Source organism: Pagrus major, chromosome 10 (assembly GCF_040436345.1).
Source record: "Pagrus major chromosome 10, Pma_NU_1.0".
Taxonomy (NCBI): domain Eukaryota; kingdom Metazoa; phylum Chordata; class Actinopteri; order Spariformes; family Sparidae; genus Pagrus; species Pagrus major.
In genome coordinates this window covers 23,416,395-23,442,248 of record NC_133224.1, presented here as the reverse complement: position 1 = coordinate 23,442,248, position 25,854 = coordinate 23,416,395, and the positions used below count along the sequence as shown (strand labels likewise).

The window sequence follows — 25,854 nt, the reverse complement described above, 5'->3', positions numbered from 1 at the left end:
GTACACCAGCTGATGCCTGTGTAGATATTGTTTCTCTGTCTGCAACAATAGTTTATTGATCAGTTACAGGTGTGACCTTGGGCGGTAACAGTATATCTCACTTGATTAAGACATCATCTGTATTTGGTTACCAGAAGCTATCGCACAAGTTTTATTGTTTTCATGAAAGTATAAATAGATATTCTTTGAGGCCATAGGACGTCTTGAGAAATACACCTGTTCCTTTTCCTGCTGAGAACGTTTGGTGTGACTCTCATGCCGATACATTATATATGTGACTGTAGCTGGTTTGCTCATCTTAGCATAAATACTGGAAGTAGAGGCAAACAGAACCAACACCAAAGCTCAATAATTTAACATTTTACATTTCACAAAATGTCAAAATTACAATCTTAACTGTAGTGCTGTGTATCCATGTTGTTAATTATCAAAATTTGGTAGATATCGGCCATAGAGGTGTCTACAAGTGTTACATGCAGGGGACATGTACTGGATTATTTATTGGTTGTGACCAGTTTCCAGGCAACTGGTGTAAGATGCGCTGTTTCCCCTTGTTTCCAGTCTCTATGCTAATCGAACCAACTATGTATTTAGCATATAGACATGAGTATGGTGTCTACGAATCCTCTCATTCAACTCCTAGTCTTGTAGTCTCTTTTTTTACCCAAATGTCTATTCCTTTAACTCTGGATATTTTTACCAGAGTTTACTGTCCTGTGTGGCCTTCGGCTACGGCTGCGAGACCTTTGCCAAGTACGAGCAGCAAGGCGTCGGTATCCAGTGGTACAACATCAACGTGAGTCCAGAAGAGGGAAACCGCTACACCTTCATCGTGTCCATCATCATGATGCTCATCGATGCTGCTATTTACTGGGTGCTCACCTGGTACATTGAGAATGTCTTTCCAGGTATTCATTTTAAACCATGATGGATTAATTTATGTTATTTATCTACTACTGCCATTTCTAAAAGAAGATGGAATGATGCAAAAATTTGGTGCTACCATATTCCCTCAAGCCAAACCATCATTAAAATGCTTTTCCACACTTGATCCCAGGCCAGTATGGAATCCCAAAGCCATGGTACTTCCCTTTCACTTCATCTTATTGGTGTGGGACAGCCTCAAGGACCAGCGTTGACCCCAACCTGCTGAAGGACTCTACAGCACATAGCGGTAAACAGCCTAGACTTTCACTTGTGGGGTGTAACTGGAGTTTGACATACCAAGTTATTAAGTTAATTGGGAGTGAGTTAATTGGGATGGGTTGCAAACAAACATAAGCACCTTTTTGTCACATTGGGTGATAGTAGAGCTTGACGCTTTGTGAGAAAAAAGGTGAGTTTCAAGTTGGGCACTTGCCAAAAAAAAAACAAAAAAACAATCCAATTAGCATTCAGAGTAAGTGCACAAGCTCGTTATTTTTTAATCTTTGGTGCTCAGCAGTGTTTTCTCTTCATTTTCTCAGTCAATCAGTATTTTGGCAATATAAATTAAAGAAATAATCACATACTGTGCATAATTAAACAGAGAGAAAAGGCAGGATTTGGTGTGTCAACCATATTATTTTTAAAAGGCGTTTTAGCACCAACAGATATCAACACAGTTCAATTTTGTTTTTATCTTGTATTAGTATTAGTTAGTTTTGTGACACATTTATCATGGTTTGTGTCTTTAAAAAGCAGCCCTATCTTTAACAGATCTGCTTTTACGCTTGTTTCTCTGCTCATGTATGAGTGTGTTTATGTTTTTCTAAAGAGTATCTGGAGAAACCAACACCAAATTTGAAGGCAGGGGTCTCAATCCGCAACCTTGTTAAAATCTACAAGACTGGAAAGAAGCTCGCTGTGGACGGACTGAGCATAGACTTCTATGAGAATCAGATCACATCTTTTCTTGGCCACAATGGAGCCGGCAAAACAACCACAATGTGAGTTGCATTATCTATTTCTCCCATGCTCTGCCACTTGGCTCAATGTTCATGTGATTTCACAGGGTGCAACTAATCTAACTTGTACACAATGCCGACTGTACTGTAGCGCCATTAATTCAGTGGTCAGTGCTGTCAGAGAGTGGCATCTTCTGAGAGTACATTTATCGCACAGAGTCAGCTGTTGCGTTAATAGTGGGACTCATCTAATTGCTGTTTTAAAAATAAAGTAGTGGAAAAGGTTGGAAGGGGTTTAGGAGACAGGATATAACTGAAACCCAGTGGCCCAGAAAGAATGAGCCAGAGAGGAGAGAGAGAGAGCAAGTGATGCAAGACTAAGGGCTGAAAGGGAAGACATCCGCTCTGAGCAACTGTAACGAAACATAACAGAGCACAACAACAGAAAAGGACAGAGGAAGGACTCTGTGACACACTGAAGCTCAGAGCACAGTATCTGTCTATCTGCGAGATGAAGTGTTACAATTGAGTTTGGGCACAAACTTTTAAAAAATAGTGTTTGTTTTGTCAAAAGCTGTGTTTTTTCTGTTCTGTTATACAATCTTTTGTATGGAGTTTGCTATTTTTCTGCTTAGTCTAGTAAATAATTAATACATAATTTATGACCTGAGACTGAATACAAGATAATACAGATGATATGAATAGTCATTGCTCCCGATCTTCTGGCACAGCGCTACAGTCCTGCTTTCTTTTTCTCAGTACTTGAGAAGAAAAAACTTTTTTTCCCTACTTTTTGAGCCCTAACTTAGAACTTGTTGATGAAGTAGAACATAATATCTATTGACAAATATGTTGAAATGGAGCAGGGGATAAATCTAATTCATCATTATGTTCAACCAGCTGCTCCTCTCCTTTTGAGATTATTTATCACTAGACAAAATTCAACAGCCAGAATTGATCACAAAGCTTCGTGTCTTGTTTACGCCTTCTTTCTCTGTAGGTCAATTCTGACAGGACTCTTCCACCTACGTCGGGAACAGCTCTCATCAACGGATATGACATCCTCTCCGACATGGACAGCATCCGAAAGTACCTGGAATGTGCCCGCAGCACAATGTCCTATTCAATGAGTGAGCGAATTTAGCTGATCCATCGCTGTTGTCAATTGTCATTGGTATAATCATGTTTTGCCTCTGGTGTATTTAAAAAAAACAGAGAAGAAAGAAAAAAACAACAGATCATTACAGTGCAATTTAATCACATGCATAATGAGGGGCTCAGTCTGGGCTTATGTTTCACATCAACACATCATTATCCCTTTCCCTTTTTCTGCTAAAAAAATGAAGTGAACTTTGCTCACATCCGTCTACTAAATTCCTCCTAATGGCACCATTCCCAGTCATTATCCCACTTTTTTTATTTCACCTTTAGATTCCCCTCTATTTCTCCCTCTCCTCAAACTGATTACCTGCAACTCGACACAAGTCTTACATCATAATTACGGCTGAGCGCCTGCAAATTACTTTCATTAATATTAATCGCAGACAGTCAAAGCATCTATATTAAGTAAGGTATAATATTAATGCAAACGTAAAGGCAGGCATTACGACTTATTATGTTGTGACGAAATCTTGACGTCAGTTCACATAAGTGCACTGAGAATGGAGCTACGTTTTCTTGGCAAGATGCATTAATCTGGCATTTTGGGCCACTTATCCAGAAACACTTGAATAAGTGGCAGTTGATGCCTCCACATGTCAATCACACAGGCCTCATGATATAATTTCCACCTTTGCAGGCTGACGGTGGAGGAGCATATCTACTTCTATGCGCGGCTGAAAGGATGCAGCCGTGATGAAGTGAAAATTGAGATGGACCAGATGATTAAGGATGTTGGCTTGCCACATAAGCGGAAAGAGCTTGCAAAGAACCTGTCAGGTGTGTCTGTATGTGTGTACGCTGACATGCTTTGGATCTTGGCACCTCATTGAAATTATGCAGGGATGTAAATTTACTTTTTGATGTGTGCATCAGATTCTGAGCTCGGCTTCCTCATTTCCCGTGGGAAGGAATATCATCTGTAGATTATCCCTTCTTTTCAGGATGAAGCTGCCCTGTTATGCCGTTCCTCTGCCAGCGCACGTGTGTGTGGCTGTCTCAACATACACATGCATTGTACCTGTGTGTCACAGGTTGTAATTCATTGTCTGGGGGGGCATGAGCAAGTCCTGCTTGATAAATTGTCCCCAGTCACAGATTGCTTGTGAGCAAAATCACTGAAATATGACTTTCAAGGTTGATCTGTGCTGACATTTCCACTACATTAGCACTACATTGGATGCATTTTGAAAAGCCTGCTATGAAAATCTGGACTGGAGTTGGGTGCATCTACCTGCCTGCCATCAATCATTTCACACCATGCAAAAGACAATAAAAGCCGGAGACAACTCGACACATTTGTTCTATAATCAGTTCCCAGTATTGTGTCCATTTTACATCTGAAACCTAACGTTGACAGATGGTTGTGTAGGATTTTCACTGATTACATCCAGTCTGCTACACGGAACAAAGATGAATAATTTTGCCACAGGAGCACATGTCCAAGACAAAATATATCAGTGAAGCTGATGTGAGTTATTCTGTCTTCTAGGTGGGATGCAGAGGAAGCTGTCTGTGGCTATAGCATTTGTCGGTGGTTCAAAAATCGTCATCCTAGATGAACCTACAGCAGGAGTGGACCCCTACGCCCGCAGGGGTATCTGGGAACTGCTTTTAAAGTACAAACAAGGTACTGTATGGGATCGGTGGTAAGAACTAAGGCTCTGCTAAAGACTTTGAAGCAAGAATTGACTGTATTGCACATGGTGCTTCTTTGATTCGTTTCAAACTGAGAAACTTTGCAAAACTGAGCTGAACTCATTTTAAACTTTTAAGTGACGTTGCTCAAATGTATCCGATATGAGAGCTGTTAAGGTAATGAACCATCTAGACTACTTCTTTTTTTTTTATTTTGCCTTGGTCTCTGTGACACTCAATTGTGGGTGGAGAGAAATTTTAATTTGCACTGGAACAGATTGAAATGGAAGTGAAGACAAGTGAATCCAAGAAGCTTTAATTGACATTGCTATTTAACAGAGTCCCTAATTGTCCGCCGCCATCAGTCAGCTTGTCACTTCCCCGGCCTTATATACTTTGTGGTTGCTAGTGGCTGTAGGCAGGACACGGACATTATAGTAACACATTCTCTCAACAGATGTCTAAATGTTTAATGTGCATTGAGTGACATTCCGCCCTCGCTATGTCATTAGCTTCTCTCTCTCTAATCAAGTCCTTTCACTCCAATTGGGAGGCGGAGATAACTCCGTTATAATGAGAACACCCACATTCTGGCTGGTTGAATGAGTCATGTTTTTGTGCCTCTCCAGTCTTATTTGCGCCTCAGTGTTACTAAGGTTTGTCATTAAGCAGAAAAGGCTATAGGCAGTCTATTTGTGTGGAAAAACTGAAGGCTGAAATTGGACTTAATATTGTGGTTCTTCATAGCTAATTAAGTGCTTAGATTTTTCACACAGACAGGGTGACCAGATTGCCTTAAGTGGGTATTGTTTTGATTAAATTCAGTTGGGGCTTGTTTGGACTTTAAATTGCTCAAGGTACAAAGAGCATGGGTATAGCATACATGTGTTAATAGGTTCATTTAAGCCCTCAGTGTACATTTCAGATGAGTACGCTTAATATATCTTGTAATTAATAGGGATTGTTCATCATGATATGGTGGCATTTGATTATTCCTCAGATCTTTGCATTTAAGGTGCCTTTTAATTCTCTCTTTTGTCATGTGTCATTAGAAAATTACTGTGGAAGGTGAAGATTTAACGTGAAAATTAGCAAATTATGAATTTTTAATTATTATCCATTACTGGAAGTTGATTACTATTAAATTACCCCACTCATTATGCTATAAAATGGGCCTTGAGGATGATTCATATAATGGATTTTATACATTCAGCTTTGTGCCTCCAGCCTTGCGTGTTTTTGCTGCAACAGCAACATTTTATATCACCTGATTTATTGATCGTAATTGATAACTTTAACAATTTGCGAGCATTTTTTAGTGCCCTGAAATACTTGGTGCTCCATCCTCTTGTATTTTTTACCTTAACTGCCACGTAAATATGATTTATTTATTTTACATGTATGCACATCATAAACAACATATTTTAAATTATACATTACAGATTCCTCACACTGACTTACTGAGTTTTTATCACAGCTTGTATCAGCAGCCATGTAACGATTGTAAGTACAAACATTAGCGTCCCTGAGGTTAGCTGTTATGACTTAATTAGTCGTTAAACAGTTAAATAACATAAACCAGCTCCTCAGAAATGCCATAAACATTATATAAAAGCAGCGTGTTACGATATTGAATGTTCTAAATCCCACGTTGAATACTGAAACCATGAATAAACTTCATTTAGGCTGAGATAAGACTTGTCACATGCAGGCAGGTGATTCAGTTTGTGAGAATCAAGAAGTGCAAATAAAGTGTGAGAGGCAATTAATGTTTTCATTCAACGTTAAGATAGTTGTTTATTTTATTAATAAAGAATGATATCCATAGCATGTTGAAATATATATAATTAAGCCATCCTTCCCAGACTTACCTTGAAAAACAGTGACAAAATTGATGTTGGATGTTTGGAACAACTCCATTTATCGTAGACTCTGATTGCATTCATTTTTGTAGTTTCTCTGGCAGAACCACCATACATAATGCATTTTCCCCAGGAAAACAAATTAATGTAGAGTTGAAGCCAATGTTGCAGTGCAAATGACATAAAAACGCACCCGCCTTAGTTTCTTGTATATGATCTTACGTAAGCTCTTTAATAAAATAGGCTGCAGAGTGTGGCGAGGAGACAGGAGCAAGCTGTAAACTTCCAACTATATTATTTGCAACATCATATCACATTTAACATGATACTCACAGAGAAAAATATTCTTTCAACCTATGAAACCTTCAGCAAATAGTTACAGATTCCTTGCACAGTGTCTTGTTTTTCAGTTGTGGCAATACAAAGAATACATTCAAGTGTGAACAATTAACAAAACTTGAATCTGGAACATGTGTGTTTTCTCCCAGTCTGTTTTTACAACATTTGATTAGCCCATCTGCCTAATTTAACTCTGCTAACAGGCTTGAAAAGGCGTTTAAAATGCATTAATATGAACTGATTGCAAGTGTTGCAGTGGTTAGCACCGTCACCTTCCAGCAAGAAGGTTTTAGGTTGGACCCTGCCATCTGTCTCTAGCTTTCCTGTGGCCTGCCCGTGTGGACTTTGCATGTTCTCAATTTGACTGCTGGGGTTTTTGTCCGGGTGCTCCGGTTTCCTCCCACAGTCCAAAGACATGTAGGTTCACTTAATTGGCGACTCTAATTGTCCGTAGGTGTGAATGTTTGTCAGCTGGGAACGGCTCTGGCCCCCCTGCCGCCCGCCACCCTTCAAAGGATATAGGTAATGGATGAATTGAACAGCAGTTAATACAGTTGTGTCCAATAATTCATCTTCCAGCCGATGTACATAATATCTGTCCAGCTTTACTCAACCACTGTGAAATTCATTTCTATCAAGTTGATTTAGGGGGAAGGAAGCTGAATAACAGAAACCAGATTTTCAGCCTCACTTTGCTGTACGTAGTGCAACTACCAAATTACCTGAACACACCCAGCTCAATTTGATATATCACTTTTTGCTGTAATGCACCACAACACACTATAAATCAGAATACCTTTGTGGGCCATCTGCAGTCCAAACACATTTATTTTACTCCCAACTCACGGATGATGCAGTGCGATTCTATTTTTTCTTTTTTTTTTTCTTCCTTGTAAACCACAACAAATCCCAACGAAAATCATCTGTGAGTTTGAGCATCCCATACAAAATGAGCTGGCTCCGTCAAACCAAACCTCAAGCAATCTCCTCAACCCACCCCCTCATAAGCATAGCTTTTTCCATCCATATGTTAAATTGACTGGGTTGTGGGCATTCATTCAACTTGGGCATTTTGTTGGAGTTTGTATATAGAGTGGATCCAGACTTGTTTGGCATAGCATAAGGCAGCAATACTTAACTAAGGAGGGATGGATTTAGCAGCTCAGCTGGTGGCAGGGCACAAAAAGTGGGTGGGGTGGGGTGGGAGAAGGGGAGACGGAGCGGAAATAGTTGGCCGAGCAAAATGGCTGCACGGGGCTGCAGTTAATGACCTCTGAGTGTGTCCTTGTCCGTGGGATAATGTGACCTGCGAGGATACAGATTTAACTAGCTCAGTGCGAGGAAAGCCGCCAAGCTCAGCAGCGCACCTGACCTTTGTGTAATAAACCAGCGAATTCAGTGAAGAAGGGGTGAAAACTCAATCCAGTCAGCTTCTTACTGAGAGTGCAGCATCTGCTTGCCATGTTTTGAGATTAATATGCTTCATATGGCACACGGTTTTCTTAACAAGGCTGAGAGTCTACTGCCTGGCTACTGGCACTGTTAGGCGTAGCAGTGCTTTGAGCTAGATGCTAATGCTCACAATGCTAACATGCTGATGTAAAAGCCTCATTCATTTGTTTTTTCAAATTTTGAATATACTTCTGCAATGAACAACAGCTGTAGATTTAGTGTCTCAGTGCCTACACTGAAAGCTATTAAAAATGGATCTTTTAAAGGTCTAGTGTGTAGGATTTAGTGGCATCCAGCCATGATTATGAATATGATATTCCATTTCTGCTAATAGATCTGCCTAACCCTCCTAACCTTAATTTAACGTTTTAACATGCTAACATTTGCTAAGTACATTAGCACTAACCCCAAAATGCAACAGAGGCTGATGAGAATGTGTTTGGGTTGGACAAACCAAAATTTTGACCCGATAATGAAACTAGAGAAAAAGTTGAGGATAAAAAAATTCTAACAGTTATGAAAAAGATTTAAGCTGCTGTCGTTGTAGTTTTAGCTAACTTCCTGTCTGCTTTGCAGTTTGCATCCCCTCCCTCCTCTCTACATCCACCACATGAACACGCAGCGGTAACCGCCAGACATAGCAGCAAACATGAGGATCTCTGCTCTTAGGACCGCATCTTTAAGGAGTTTTCTGTCCTGATTGTCCTGACTAAACACTCTGTAACAGTAATTACTGTTGGAATATGGAGCAATTTAACTCTTATTCTAATTCTAATCTAGGAGTTGTAATTAAATTACAACATTTTATTTCATAACAGTTTAGTTTTGGCATTGCCATCCATTGAACCATACTAGCGTTTCAAAAAACACGCAGCTTTAATCACCGTTTATCGACTCTTTTGGCCTTGCTGATTGTAAAGAATATTATTCTCTTGAGCTAGCAGACTCTTTTGAAAGTTACTGACTTCTAAGCAGGTTTCTTTCTTTGTCACTTAATGATAAAGGCATCAGGTTAAATTTTTTCTGCTTTAAAACATGACTGGATCAAAAGTAATCCTGTACTTTGTGATATTGCTTTCATGCAGACTGCAGAGACATGACCATGCTGTGACTTCATTTCAGATACAGTCCTTTTTTCTGATTTCTGGGGTATGTGTTAATTAATATGTGTTATCTGATGCAGCATGATCTGAAAGGATTAGAACACCTGTGAATAACCTTGCAATGCATGCTGTAGTTGTCATTGCAATTGTGCTCCGTTTGAAGTCTTTCGAATCAAAGGACTCGCGGCACAGAAGGGAGAGCTGAAATAAAATGTGGTCTCATATAAACGCTGGAAAGTCGGCTTAGGGTGGCCTTTATCATAATTTTAATTTTGTCCCAGATTCACACCCACGCGCTCCTCCAGAGTTTGCTTTGTTGCCATGCGGATAAGCATGGCTAAAAAACACAGCGGAATCGGCAATAAGGAGATAAGTGTAGAGACAGATTGTGTTATTGGCTTGATTTGAACACTTTTGATCTGTGGCATCTTTTCTTGTCAGGCTTCTTCTTCCTACCAAGAGTTGTCAAAACAAACAAGGTCCAAAGAGAAAAACGCTTCAGAAGTGCTATTTATTTTACAATATCCAGTCTGTGCCTTATCTTTTTTTTATAGTTGCTATCCAGTGTTTTTGTTCTTTAACTTCAGACACACTCTCGACTCGAGATTCGCACAAGAAAACACTACTTCAGACAAGCACGCACTCCTGTTACTGCTGTTCAGTTGACATTGATCAAGTCTCTCCCTCTGTCTCTCTTCAGCTCGCACAATCATTTTGTCCACACACCACATGGACGAGGCAGACATCTTAGGTGATCGCATCGCCATCATCTCCAATGGCCGGCTGCGTTGTTGTGGCTCCTCACTCTTCCTCAAGAAATACTTTGGCAGCGGCTACTACCTCACTCTGGTCCGAGATGGGACTGAAAAGATGATAGCTCAGCGAAATGGCATCATACACAGTCAGGCCAAAGAGGTACGAACAGGAGGCACGCATGTTCACTGATTAGCTTAGAACTGGAATTTTAATGTTGGCCATGGAGACTCAATTGTTTTCAAATTAGACTCAATTAATGTTAATTAATGTTTTTGTATCAATAATGGATTAAATGACTGTGCAATATGAAAGGGTTAGCTCATAGTGAAAACCAACCATGTTGGTTTGATGGTCCTATATTCTTGAACTGTAGGACATCTATGTTGAATATGTGCTGTTTTGTTCTCACCCCACCATAACTCTGCCTGTTTTGCGCTAATATTTACAAATGTAAATAGATTACCCTTAGAGGTGCAATATGTAAGACTTTTGGTTGAAATCATTCAAAACTTAATTGAAATAAAATGATCAACAGAATGTGAGGGAATAACAGTTTTGACAACTTTTGTGTATTGTGTTGAAAAGCATGTTTAGCATGCTAACCAGCTAGCCCTGGTCCTAGCAGCGGGAATACCAGCACTTCCCAGGTGCTCCAAGCTCCCAGTCCTGATCACTTGCTGCATGGCTAACTGAGCTAACTAGCCAACGGCAGCTACAGTTGGCAGTATTTAGCGTTTACTCTGGGGACATGCTGCCCCCTATTTGTTTTGAGTATGAATTCAACAGGTGGCCAATTCTTACATATTGCACCTTTAAGTACATCTAAAACTCATGTTGGCTCTTTGTTTAAAAGCCTGTAAAAAAGTTGCATAGAGCACCTTTAAATCAGACTTTTAAATGATTTAACGACAGCCGACAGTAAGGAGATTATATCATTATTATTGTTATAAGACAAATCAAATTGACTTTCCTACATTATTATGGACCATAATCTAATTCACAAGCAACAGATTCTGGGACATATAAAGAATTTGAATATAAGTCTGCAATAACAACGTATTCCAAGTAGTCTCTCCACTTCACCACACATTTCTCAGCCCGACCATTAGAGCTGAAAGAAATTTTGTTTGTATGACACCACTTTTGCAAACTCTGTAAACCATTCCCTGAAAGATGGCTCACCTGGGTAATAATTTGCTTTCCCACCATTATACTGGTCAGAATAAAGTCCTTGGCTCCACAGTGGGATGTGATTTGTGGATCACTGAGAACATACAGCCTCGGGCAGAGATCAAAGTTGGTCTGGGTAATGTTTTTTTTATACCTTCATGAACCTTAAGCCAATAGTTCTGAAGCATGGGGCATTCACAAGGTAGGTGAAGATGACTCCCTTCAGAGTTGCAGTGCTACTAGCAGTCAGCATATGTTATTTTTGTACAGCTTTATTGTTGTGTGAATATTTAACAGTTGAGAAGTTTGACTTCTTATGTTACATGAAAAGAAATGTTTGTAATAAAAACATTGCTCCTCAGAGTAAGACATGAGAAACCATCATTTTGTTATGCCCAAGTATATTTCACTCATGGCTGTTGAGAGGCACAACATTGGCTGTGTGATCTCATTATCTTCAGATATACACAAATTTGGTGATTAGGACTCTTGCCTGACCATGCAATTACCATCCTTTATTCTCCTTATTAGAATAACTTAACATAAAACTGTTGTAATTGGAAGGGGATCAGGATTTTTGAATTCATGTATGAAGAAAAGAACTGGAGTTGCAAGCCCCTTTGACACAACAGTAACCTCTTTCTAGTCTATTATTGAACATGGCCCCTTCTGACTTTCCTGAGTGCTCTCTCTCTCTCTTGCCGCCCTCCCCCTATAATGATCTGTGTTTAGTCTCTCCCAGCATGAGAATTGGCAAACGCCTACGTGCTGGATGATACTAATTGTCACCGGGGAGAGGGGTGGTTCTCGCTCTTGCTCGCCAACAGTGCCTCACACACTTAGTTTTAATCAATAGGAGCAAATGAACAAGATGCACTGATGCCAGCAGGGCTAGAGCAATTACCATTAGTCTGCAAGCTCTTTGAGGTGAGCAGAGTCATTTGTTTGAAATAAATAAATAAACATGCAAACACCTTTGTGGGCAGGGTAGGAAAGTAACCCCTTTTCCAAGATGACGACTTTGCAATTCAGTGGAAGATTTTGCAATTACACAGCTAATATAACTCTGAAATAGAGCTGGAAGAAGTTTGATCATCCTGATCTCATTCAGTGTGATTAAACTCCATTTAATAAATGTCATCAAGTTCATTTGAAATGCAGTGAGGCCTCTTCAGTCTTGAAAATATCATCTTCAATTGTCTGTATTGTCTTCCCCTAAAAAGACTTAATGTTACACAACAGGTTGACTACATTACCTGTCGTTTGTCTCACGCAGTCTGTTTTATTTAAAGCAATTAAATAGAAACTTTTGGATGGCATCCATTATTCCATTAATGTAAGACAGGAGTTGTTCTAAGTGGTGAGGCATGATAAGGCCCTTCTAATCCAATTCTGATTAACAGGAGAAAGGCTGTCCTTCGAGGAGCAGCAGCCTAGATGATGGCATCGGCAGCACAAGCTGGAGCAACTCCGATCCCTCAGGTAGAAACTTTATCTCTGTTCTGCCAGCCCTACACTGTGTGAAAATGTTTTATAGTTAGCACAGCATGCATTTGAACAACAACTTTTGTGTATATTTTGAAAACTGAAAAATCATTATTTATTCAACCCTACTGTATATGAAACGTCCAGTAACATCTGTAAGTTAGCTTAACACCCTCCAAGGTTCGCACTGTGTAAGCCTTCTTCAAAACAGGCAATCAAAAACCGGAAAACTTCTCAAAAATAATATTCCTATTAGCTCACAGATGTTTTTTTTTTCACCCCCTCAATACCAAACCAACAAACACTACAGGAGTGGTGAGGTGTAGCTGCTGCCTTTAGATGCTGCTGAAATGTTCTAGCCACTGGTAGAGTGCACTTTAATTTCCCACTCAAATGTGAGGTACAAATGGGAAAGTTGGATTTTTGGTGATGGAGAAAGAACTACAAGAGCTTTATGAGTGCAGAAAAACTAGGAGGCAAAATAGAAAGTGCTGGATTTGAACATAAAACTATGGCAAAGTGTATTTTGACAAATTCCCTGCAAATGGACAATGATCTTGGAGAAGATATTTTAAAATGTTTTATTTTTTTATGTTATTAGTTGAGCTTGCGCTTTAGCACTGCTGATTCTAAACTGATAGCACATCCATGTGAGTGGTGCCATCTCTAGTGGCTATTGTCCACTCTTCCAGAGATTGGTAGTCTTCACTAGAAGCTTTGAGAGGGGTGTTCGTTGTGATGAGACAGGGGGCCAGGAAAGCCCTGCCTAATGTAGCAAACTTTTCCAGCATTACATCACATATGCTTCTCGTATCAAAAAACAGAAACACAAGAGCCAGCTCATAAAACCCACTGTACGCTGCATGCTCAGTACCACATGGAAGACAGATACAGTCTAGCTAGCTGGTGTGGAGCATGGGTAGCATTTAGCAGCTAAAGTGCAGAGATATTTTCCAGTTGAGACCAAACCAGAGCGAAAAGAGAGTGAATATTACATTCATCAGGTGGACAGAAAGAGGACTCGATGCACGACACAAGTGCTTCGTGTTAACTCTTAACAGATGATGTGTCAATTTTGTGTTCACAACTTGTTTACACTGCCCCCCAAGTGGCAAAAGCATTTCCTTGATATTATTTTTCAACTCTATTCAAGAAACCTAAACTTAAACAGTGGAAATCCATTTACCCTGCAGCACGTTTCACCCCCAATATCGCTGCTAGACACTGTTGTCAAAGCAAAATCGGTCCTGGGAAGCATGGATTAACGCATGTTTAATTCCACATTTCAGACAACTCTCTGATGCAAGTGTACAGAACAAAGAGAGATAGCTTAGACTGAACAGATACTGCCAAACTAAAACATGTGATGCTGCTGATTTGAATGTTTTGATCATTCTTAGCCTTGATCATGTAAACAGAAGTACCTGTGCAAGGCATGATCAGACGAAAAATCCCCAGTAGGCTCTAGTTTATTATGCACGGAAAGTCAGTCAGTCTTCGGAGTGATTAGACACACGATGGATAAATATAAGATGCCATAAAAGTAATCACATTTCCACAAGTGACAGCACATTTCTCTTTATTACCACACAGACAGAAACACACACACATTTTCACAAATAATTTAGTCTGATGTGTGAAGAAGATCCCTTTACTTCTTCATAAAGCACCAAGCCGGTGGTTGTTAAGCTGCAGTAATTATGTATGAGAGGTTCGGGATCAATAATGGATGCGGTGCGTTCTGCAACACTGTCCTGATTGATTCTCACTAAGACCGGGCTTCAGAATGGATGAGGCAGGAGAATTATGTCCACTGATCTGTTTCAGTATGTTTAAAGGTCACATCATCAGGTATGTTGAGATCTCAATTCATTACACGGTGGTTTTTGAATGTTTTACTACCAAAGATATTTCACTAAAGTTTGCTGGTAGTATTATATCAACATTGGGTTTGGAAACTTTAAAAGTATGCTTGCTCTTGAGTTCTTTGCACGTTATATCACTCAAACCACTTAGACGAGAGTGATGCAGGAGACAGTGAAGGAGGGATAGAAATCTATATTTCACACGTCTCTAGTTTGTATACGTGCAGTTTTACAATCCTTTGGAGTTTGTTTCATGAGTAATCTTGCGGATCTACATCCGGCAGATTTGACAGCTGTGGGTAAACTTGTTCGGCGCCATGTCCCTGAGGCGGTCTTCCTGGAGAGCATTGGTCAGGAGATCACCTACATACTGCCTTATAGCGGAGCCAGAGATGGGACCTTTGCTCTGCTCTTCCAAGAGCTCGACCTGGCCATGGCTGACCTTGGCCTGACCAGCTACGGCATCTCTGACACAACGCTGGAAGAGGTACATTAAGCGTGGGATTGAAAACCTAGCCAGAGATACAGTATGAAATACACAGATATACTGTAGAGAGAGTGCCTACGTACACACAGGAACATAAAGTACTCATGCAGATAAAGTTGCCCCTGAGTTTATTATTTTACTTTTCTTCTTTTTCTTTTGGGGTCATTCAATGTCAAGTCAGAGGTTTTATGTTTACGTTTTAGATCTTTTTCAAAAATGAAGACAGTATAAAAGCAACTTGTCACTGTACATCAAAATCAGTGCTTGAAGTGGGGCAGTACTGGCACCTTTTACATTTTACTCTTTGGCATACTGTGACTTCTTGCTTACTGGCCCTTGTCACAAGCTGCTGATACACTTTTCTGCCTTCGCCATATTCTGCCGGGGACACACAGGAGGAGAAGTGCCCTGAAGCAATGCCCACTTCCTTTCAGCGGCCATCTTGACCGATTGGGCTGTTGAGACAGAGCGCAGAGCTCAGCAGCCTGATCGCAGTCTGTGCCGATCATTTCGGCATCTGTTCTATTTTCTTCGTGTGCTGCAAGCGATCTGGCACGAAAAGACGCTGGTGATCTATTAGAAATAGTGTCACTGCTGTTTGTGAACCACTCACAGATCTGTGAATAAGGAGAGTGCCGGCACTTATTTTTATTCCACTTTAAGCACTGCATGAAAAATTTGACATTTTTAAACACATTTTCATGGTCCAGACACCATTCTTGCACCTCAAAATGGCAACAAATTGCTACCTTTGGTTGCCATACTTACCATATCTTAGATTCTAGTGATGTTAGAGACCATGAAATCCACCACAGCATCAATCAAACATTGTGCTTTTCGCAGGAAACATCAATATGTATATGCTTTCAGGGACTGCCTGGGGCACCAAAACTACCCACTCTAAACGTTTTTTATTTATTTATTTATTAGTTTTTTTTTCAATGGCCAGTAATGAAAAAGATTTAAAACAATAAGTTTGTTGAGGTCTTTTTATGCTCCTCAGAGTAAAGTAAGCAATCAAAATTTTGGTAGACAGTTTCCAAATCCCTCCCACAACTCAGGTAATATAAATTACAAAGACGGCAGCAGTGTAACAAGCAACTTCACATTTATTACACTACATTTCTTCCCTCAGACTCAGTCTCAGTGCCAAGTATTGTTTTTCACAGCATGCTGATTTGAAATGTATGCAGCCCCTTGTGCTTTGCTGTTTTTCCTTCAAAGTTGTTTCACTTTCAAATGAATGTCACACATAGGATCTATGGGCTTCATCCATTTCTTGGCAATTGTGCAATACTCGTATTAAAAGCTATGCAATGAATTTTAGATGAACAGCGAATTGAGATGGAAATGTCGAGTCATTTTAAATACTTTTACAACCATACCAACCTTGTAGCAAGTGCAATACATGTTCAGTTTTCGCCTACAAAGTGTCTTTAATCTTTACCAGATTTTACACAAAATGTATGTCAATTGTTTGCGTCATGTTTATGTCATAGATTCCTTGTACTTGCTTTTTATGACAGACCAAAGAAGTTGATGATTGCGTCCAAAAATAATCATGTATTTCCAAATTTCCTGAATTTAGATTTGTCCTAAAAACTGAAGGAATAAGTGAGAAACATTGTCACAAAGCTTAAAATAAAAAGGGTCGTAATGATGTGGATAAGAGATACTTAGATTTCAAAGAACAGCGACATTTACAAACTCAAAGGAAAACAAATGTCCTAAATATTGAGGGCTAGAAGATCCAAACTTACATAAATGACTTTTGTGTGAAGTACCTCAAAATGTGTAAGACCATGTTTAGTCAGACATGTTAACCAGCATCATGACGGATGCTTGAAAACGTCATTGATATAAAAGTACCATTTAACTTGCAGTTGAAGGACTTTTAATTAATATGTTAACTTCATTGTTAAACTGAAACAAAACAAAAAGAACATCCTCACTGTCAAATCATATTCTTCATCATCACCCACGAAGTGAGATAATAATAGAAGTATTGTCATTGTTATCATTACACATATGGTGCACGTTCCTATTTTCCCAAATGACTCACAGTTTGTTTGGCACCCAGACTAGTCTTGGATCATAAAGTTGAGCGACTGTTGGTTAATGCCCCTCGTGTAACTCAAACATGATTCAGACATTCATGGCCTGCAGGCAATGTAAATAATTCCTTTTGAATTTCCAAAATTTCGACACAACAAGGTTATTTCATCCGTCCATGTTTTCTTTTGAAGTCCAACTACACTGCTGTTGAAATATGGTTTGATTTTATATATACGGCGCTAATAATCAAGGGATGATAGAAGTTGCATAGAAGTTAGTCATACAATAACACTTACTCAAGTTACTGTTACTGAATAACTTTTGAGCTGCTTTTTTAGTGTTCTTACGATGCCAGTAGTCCTATTTTATCATACTCAGTACAAATTATATATTTTTTAAGGCTTGCCCTGAAGCGTGCAGACACTTTTAAGAGGGCAGATGTTGAAACACCGCTTAAAACCCACAGCAGAATGAAATAAACGAAGGTCACTTGGACATTTTTCACAAATATGGAGATTTATTTCTTTTTGACATATGGCCTGAATTGATAATTGAAGTCAAGGAGGGCACTTCTCGAGGAGAGGCCAATTGGCAGGTGCTCAAGTAAAGGTTAGGATCTCTGTGGATGCACAACCATGATCCGACTCTAAGCAGAAACTTGACACTGGAGATAACTGGCATCAAATCTGTGTACAGTTAACGCTCATCTTTGGTTTGCATTCATCTTGCTTATGTGCATCCTTATAAGGTGACAGGACACATACTACAGCTCTTATGAAATACTTTATTCACACTTATGTTAATTTCACAGATATTCCTTAAAGTGGCAGAAGATACTGGAGTGGATGCAGAAATACCAAGTAAGATGACATGCTTACATGCATACACATGCAAATTAAATGGGAAAGTTAAAAAAAAAAGGGGAATTGATACACAGATAATTAAAAACCGAAGCAAATTGAAACAGAAATATCAGTTTGTGTAACGTTTTATAAATTGATTAATGATTACATGTATTTTTAACAGTAGTTTTGGTTTAAATTACATATTGATTTATTATTATTGATGTATTCCTTTATTTTGACTGTTTCAGTCCTCCATACTTAATGTACTGCAGAAAAAATATTCAGCCTCCTGAAGCTACACTTCACCTATGCAGCTGGTGTTTCTTTGGAGCCAGAATCCGGCAGCAACACAGAGCACTTCAGTGTGGCTTTCAACATTTAGCAATGATGTTGCTGTATCATGTTGTATTAGGTTGATTGCTAGGTAGTATCATGCTTCATATCCTATTTGAAATTTGATACAACTAACCCGACCTCCAAAGAAGTCATTTCATTCCATTTGTGTCCACACTTGAAGTCCAACAGTGGATAAATCTTCCACTCCCGCATTTGCACCCTTTTTGTTCGTATTTATCGCCAAACAACTTCTCTTTTCAGTATAATCTTAAAAATCGGATTTTCCGTACATTCCTAAAGCACCTGGGTTTGTGCTTTTGCAGGGAATAATATGCCGTCATGCAGGGCAGGTAGCTATTCTTATTGTTATTTATAACCCTAAATTGGGTCAGGCCAAAACAACATATCTTATTTGTATTCCCACAGCAACAGAGGAGCTGTTGGTGAGAGACTGCAAGAGAAGCTCCCGCGCATCCAAGAGAAACGGCATCGCCAGCGCCCACAGTAAAACAGAGCAAGTCTCTGGAAGAAGTGGCAAGTCTCCCCAAATTTATCATACATTGATTTTTATACTGAATTACGTCTCAATTTACGATTTGTGAGTTTACTCAAAGTTGTTTTTGATGAGTCATATTCATAGGTGTTATTTTTGAACAGATTCTCAGTAAAATTAACTATAATATATGCTTGAGCCTTGTTTCTTTTCTGTTTCAAATGAAGACCTGAAAGAAAAGTTCACAAGTAAAGTTGAAGGTAAGTACTGTACTGTTTTATTACACCAGCAAGTGTTTTTCCATGCACCTTTTATTCTCTTGTTCTCATTACCGTCATGTAGTTTGGCTTCAATTTGTCTGTTTCACCTCAGTGGCCTTTTTGAAAAGAGGGTATAAACAAGTGCTCGGTCTTTAGAATGAATCATTTTCAAACAGAACTTTCTTTCAATCCGTACAACCCTATCTAAGCTTTCTCTTCACCTTTTTGCCCTCCTGAAAGAAATTCACTTTCATTCAATGCTTTTCCATCATAAAAGTAGCTTTCAATCAGAATACGGTTCATTATCTGAATTATCTTATTATCATAGCGAGACATAAAACCAAGGTGTCACCAACCCCACCTGTTACCTACTGAATTGCACCCAAAGAAAAATTTCTAAATTCCTGATGTACTGAAAAAGAAGTAGCCGCTACAGTGAGGAATGAGCTAATACAGCTGGCAGGCTTAACACTTAAGTCATATTTGATCAGCCCATTAGCTGTGCTGGAAAGCGTGCTCAGCAGGTCCTTTTACATATGCATAGATGATAAATAACACGGTGGGTTAATGTCCACTGCAGACTCAAAGAGGAACGCCAGTGTCAATGGGAAGGGATCCGCAGTCATCACCGGATGGGAGCTGATCAGGAGGCAGTTCCTGGCGCTCTTTATCAAGCGCTTCCACTACGCCCGAAGGAGCCGCAAGGGACTCATTGCCCAGGTAATGGCCACAGTCTGTCATATTGATGGATCGAAGGGTTATACTAGGAGGGCTGCATGGGAGGATCAAGGTAGGATTACATGTTGGCTTTCAAAATCAGTTAATGACACATATGATAGAGAAAGCTCATTTAAAATCTGGAGGGAAAAGTCATCCATCTTGATGCGGTCAATAGTTGTGAAATTTAAGTTGTGGGGAGAGAAAATCAACACAGAATGAAAAGAAGTTGAAACATTTTGTAGAGCAGTCGATGTCAATAAACTGTCTGTACAATGATCATATTTATTTTTTGTTTATTGCTGCTTAGTTCTGATGAATTACAAAGCACAAAAGTCTTAATACCTGGCAGACTAACTTTCTTCACCACCATCTCACAATCATCCCGAAAACAATTTGAACCATCTGGAAGGGAATGTAAACGCCCCTAAATTAAAATGTTGTCTTTCTTCTGTTTTTATCATCTATAAGCTAGTTGTTAGTAAAAGTATTAGCAGTCAATTGACTTGTACTGTACTGCTTTATTTACTGTTAGCATTCAAAGTACCTTTATCCCAAACTGCTCTCAGTTATATATTTACTGTCAACTCATTTTCAACTGCAGTTCATTGTTCAAGGCTTCATGTTCTTCTGAACAGGTACTCTAGAACGCCAGAAGCTACGGTAGCTGCTAGCTCTGTTAGCCAAAAACACAGCCGGTCTCCTGCCCACTGGCCGCTAACAGCTAACAGCTGACTACCCCTCATCTTGCTAATTTCAACACAGGTTTATTGTTCACGATGTAGCATGTGGGAAAATTGTCTTTGATAGTGAGTTTCAAAATCAAAATCTAGGGCGGATTTATGCCTAGCTTGGCCAGGAAACTGTTAATAGATTTGTGTGTGGAGAGAGTGAATGAAAGGTGTTTTGGCTCACCTCAGAGTACCATCACTTTCACCTGATGGCTATGATTGGCACCAGAAGGGCAAAGTGACACCCGTGATTTGTTTTCCCTTCACTTTACTGAGCACTAATCATGTATTTTCGTTTAGCTGTGTATTAAATGTGATTGCATAACAATTACAGAGATGACAGACCGCTATTAGCCTATTAAGTGAACGTCTATATTATTTTGTTCCTCATAAACATAATTTCAAAAGTCAAAACCAATAAACAGACGTAATTTAAACGAGTCAAAATCAATTTCGGTAAGTAGCAATTTTCCATGTGTGTTATTTTTTTATTTGATTTTTTTTCTAAAATGTGGGTTGTGACTTAAATTGTGTTGGCGCACGCACACACACACCACCACCACTACCACCCATCCCCATTCATAGCATGTAAATATCGGGTAATGCCATCAGTTATGACAGCCGACATGATGCTGAAATAATCATAAGTGAAAGTGACTGAAGTGCAGCTCATTCACTCAGGTCAGCTGTTGTGAGTGTGTGAGAGAGAGAGAGAGTAGAGAGAGAACAATGTTTCACCTTTGTGAGGTGTACAGGTTCTTCTTGTAATTTGCTGCAGTACCAATCCCCATTAGTCACTGTCAGTCTTGGACGTCCCTCTTTAGTGGGGACACAGAGCAGGATGGAGGGATAAGTGTGTGAGTGTGTATGTACAAGGGTGCACGTTGTCTGCAAGGGCGCACCTCCTACCTCCTGCTCTTTATTCATTTGGCTAAAGGATTTTTTTCTTTTTTTTTTGTCCCCCATCATGTCAACAGCTCCCATTGTCAGCTGATATGATTGTGTGGTGAGGTAATCTCCTGGAATACAAGTGGTTAGGGGAATATAAAAGAGATTATGGCATGTAACACAAAAGGAGTGATTTATGGGAATGAAAGTTGGGCACAGGCGAGTGTTGGCAATGTCAGGATCAGGGAGAAGCAGTTATTGGTTATGTTGCGGCAGATGAGTTGAAGGCTTCTGGTTGTTTGGAGCTCAAACTGATGACAACACAGCCTTTCAAGCTGCAGCAACCTTGCTTTTAAGCAGCAGATGATGCACATTCCTGCTCCACTGTCTGAATTATTTTTGTTTTTTTGTCGTGGATAGGATTTTCTCGCTGGAAATAACATCAAGTTGACGCACTATTTGTTTTATTTTGTCTAAATGCTGTGAAAAGAAAACATTAACACACCAGTCAAAATATACAAGGTGATGCTACTATCCACTTTAATATGAGGTGAAGCAAGAGAGCTATTATTCACAAATGAAATTGGGTAGACGTAAACGTTTTGCTAAGGAAACAAACTCGATTTAATGAGCCATTCGACTTTGCAGGAAATATAACACATCTTAATCGTGTTTTGGTGTTTATACCCTGTTTGCATATAATCCTGTCCTCTTCTTTAAATCCCCACCAAACTTGAAAATGCGATAAACTCATGCATTGTTCATGGCAGCGCTTTGGCTTTGTGAGCATAATGACTTCTCCCTGTTTTTTGCAGATCTCTCTCAATGGAAGAAGTACCAGCTGTCACCTGTAATTACTGTTGAGAGAGAGAGAGCCAGAGAAAACAGAGAGAGAGACAGAGAGAGAGGGAGAGAGCAACAGGAAACGAATAGTTCTTTCTTTTTTTCATTTTTTTTGTGGTCTGCCATTAAGCTTTTCAGTCCCATTGCTGCTCTTTATCTTGCTTTCAAGCACATTTCCACGGCCGTAGCTCCATGCAGTAAATTCAGGATTTTCAATTGTGGCATCTTGAATTGGCCCGGCAAATTGCGTGCCCCGCAATTAATCAAGTGTACACAAACCTCCCCCTTCTGCCGCCGAGCTGCACCCCAACCTGCAAGTGATTAAACATTAAAGATATCTTGCTTTTTTCCCACTGACCTTTTTGTCAGCACTAACAATGAAATGAAAAGAGAATTACATGACGGAGAAAAGGCGATTGAATGGGGGGGGGGCGCGCTGGTGATGAGGACAGGGGGAGGCTTGGCGCCGTCTAGTCTTTTAAAATAACAACACAAAAGACAAGAGAATAGCAGGAAACTAATTATATCTGAGAGGCCAGATGATGGTGGCAGCGGTGGAAGTGTTTAATCAAACTCATAAAGCGTGCCGAAGAGCCCAAACAAGTTTGTGGGGAGCATATTAATGTGCACACGTTACTGCGACGGTCTCACGGTGTTGTTGATTGCATCAGTCATTTTGCAGCACGTAATAACAGTGAGGGGGCTCGGGGAGGGGGATGATGAAATGGATCTCACTTTGAATCTTGTGCCGTCATGCTTACACACAGTATCGCCCATACAGATCTCCAATGCACACTACATAATATAATAATGCTTTTTTTGTGTGTTGTTTTGTTTCAAGGAAGCCCAGCTATGGCTTTTACAACTCATAATTATGTAATTTATGTGGTAACATTACATTGGTAATAAAATGAGTGCAGCCTATTTCTACTTACAATGATTGTGTGCTCTATGACTATTGACTATGAAGCTTTGAGGCAGACAATTTGAATTCTGGATTAACTCAGGTCCTCGAGTAATTGTTGTAGCTCTAGTGGTAGATGGAATGCCTCAAATCTGATTTTGTTTCTTGCGATTCAGTGAATTTTCTAAGCTTGTCAACAAGTCAGCTTGTTTGGCAGTTACTTCCCTCGCGAAAAATACCCACGATTGCATTCCAATCTCACGCATTTGTAGCATTTCTGTAACATTTTACCTCAGATGTAGCAGGATAAATATTTCAAGCAGAGCAGCGACAGGGATGCTTTAATGAGATAATTTGATTTCAAATTTGTCACCATCCTCCTAGGTGGTCCTGCCTGCTGTTTTTGTGTGTCTGTCTTTGATCTTCTCGCTCATCGTGCCACCGTTCACTGAATATCCCAGTCTGGAGCTGCAACCGTGGATGTACGGCCTGCCTCAAACCACCTTTTACAGGTAAGCACATTATGTAAAATGGCAATGGAATGATTTGTTTTTATTTCTTATTATGGCATTTTACCTGATTCAGCACAGTTTTGTGATTTTGAAATTTTTCCTTTTAAGAAATCCTTTCAAAATCTGCTTGCCAGGCAAGAAGTGGATAGTTAGTGGCAAGAGCAAAAATGGCAAATGTGGCCGAGTAGATGAACGATACGATGTGAGGAAGTTTACATTTCAAAGGCAGAAAATCAAAGGAAAAACATGTCACTGTACTGCTCGTGCTGTTTGATTGCCAAGAGATTTTTGCATTGCTGAGGTCATCAATCTGGACGCTGTCCCCTTCTTGGCGGCAGCTTGCCATTCTGTCACTGAGAATCATGCTTGGCGACAGGACATGGCCTTGGTGGACGTCAGCACCCACTGCGAACAAACTTGACTTATTGCAGAGGATGTGGACACATAAGAACACCCAGATGTGCACCACTCTAGATGGTTTTTTGTTTTTTTAAAGAATCTGACCTGAGACATGTCCTTACTTTCATGTGTACATTTATGGTACATGAAATTTAACAATATGGATTTCTCCACAGTAAATTTGAATCTGAGTTCACAGGTAAAATCTCCATATTCACACCAGTAAGACCCAGATTTCTCCGACAGGACCTATCCTTCTCTGTGACAACAAAAGTACTGTAAAAATGCCAATTGAATTCTAATTCTGGTCACAGCATCTGTCCCAAGCATCAAACTAATCTCGACACTGCATTCGTAATCTGTTCTTGTGACATGGAGCTGTCGTTGCTTATCCAGCCTGCAGGTATTTCTTTCTCGCTGGCAGCGCTTTGTGCAAATTCACTTTGAAGATGTCAAAACACAATTAACTGTAACCCGAAACTGGTTTATTTAAGATGCAATCTGAGCTCTCAGCCAGCAAATACTCCTTTTGTATTTGTTGACTTATTTATACTCTTTCCACACATTCGAGTCCTGACAAAAAGCTGTAATCGATCATTGTATTTATTATTATTTTAATATTTTTTTATCCTTAAGTTAAGTTTAAGCAAAGATTTGTAGCAACATTGTCAAGTGTTAATAAACAGCTCAAATTTGGTTTTATCCACACAGCCTCAGTCCACCACATATCACTCACCCTGCTGTTATCTGACATTACTTTATTCTTTTGCTGCTACTTTCTCTGGACCAGTATTGTCACAGGTTTGGCGTCACACATCCACCTTTTTCCTTTTGTATGGGCACTTCTGGCCTTCTTAGAGCATTTGGAGTGGCATAACATTCATACATGAAGATCTAGATTAGCGACTTTATTCAGTGGATGCTACGAACACTATTATTATTAACACTGGTGTGTTAATAATAATAGTTACTTACGCTTATTTTGCGAAACCGAAAGTAATAACTATAATCGTTTCCCCAATAACCTCCCTAATGACTGACCCAGGAACAAATTTAATTTTTTAAATGTAATATTTTTCTCCCTCGAAGCTAAAATCTTGAGATGATTCACTACACGTGGAAATGCTTTGTGCGAAGAAGCTTTTAAGCACTTGGTCTTGAAAAATGACTTGCTTTCCAAGTAGTCTGGCTGAAAGTACAATGTTGTGCTTTAATACCAAAGATTTACTGAAACATGGAAGTGCATTTCTCTGTCACTCTCCGCAGTGCTGAAACATACAAATTAATTCTGCCTCTCTGTCTCTGCCTCTCTGTGCTGAAACATTCAAAGTGTTCTGTCTCTCTCCATGGTGCTGAAACTTTCAGACCCAGTCTGCTCGTTGTCACTACTTGTTATTATGTCCTCTGTGACCAACTCACGGAGTACACGGTGTCATCATTTGCATTTAGAAACAACCAGCAATAGTACAGCAGCCAAAAACCCAGGCAGCAACTGCTACCGACCTTAGAAAACTACCTACACACTAAAATATTATCTAGCACAACCATAGAAGGTAAAGGTGAAGGTAAATCGTAGCTCACAAGCACGAGATTTCAGAGCATTTTGCTCAACATACTCGTTCACAAAGTCTCAAAGTGTCGAACTCTGAACCTCACGTTCACCTCTCTCT

General features: G+C 39.7%; 1 protein-coding gene across 1 annotated transcript in view; it reads left to right on the top strand.

Moving 5' to 3' along the window:
- The window catches only part of LOC141003260 (phospholipid-transporting ATPase ABCA1-like), a 183,300-nt gene that overhangs the window by 83,713 nt on the left and 73,733 nt on the right, over positions 1-25,854 (top strand). Inside the window, 16 exon segments of the mRNA XM_073474568.1 lie at positions 704-908; positions 1,058-1,174; positions 1,757-1,928; positions 2,887-2,903; positions 2,906-2,977; positions 2,980-3,016; positions 3,685-3,824; positions 4,537-4,674; positions 10,139-10,353; positions 12,768-12,846; positions 14,999-15,201; positions 18,068-18,116; positions 18,864-18,971; positions 19,158-19,190; positions 19,771-19,910; positions 23,658-23,785. Of these exon segments, the coding sequence (XP_073330669.1) occupies positions 704-908; positions 1,058-1,174; positions 1,757-1,928; positions 2,887-2,903; positions 2,906-2,977; positions 2,980-3,016; positions 3,685-3,824; positions 4,537-4,674; positions 10,139-10,353; positions 12,768-12,846; positions 14,999-15,201; positions 18,068-18,116; positions 18,864-18,971; positions 19,158-19,190; positions 19,771-19,910; positions 23,658-23,785 (1,853 nt within the window).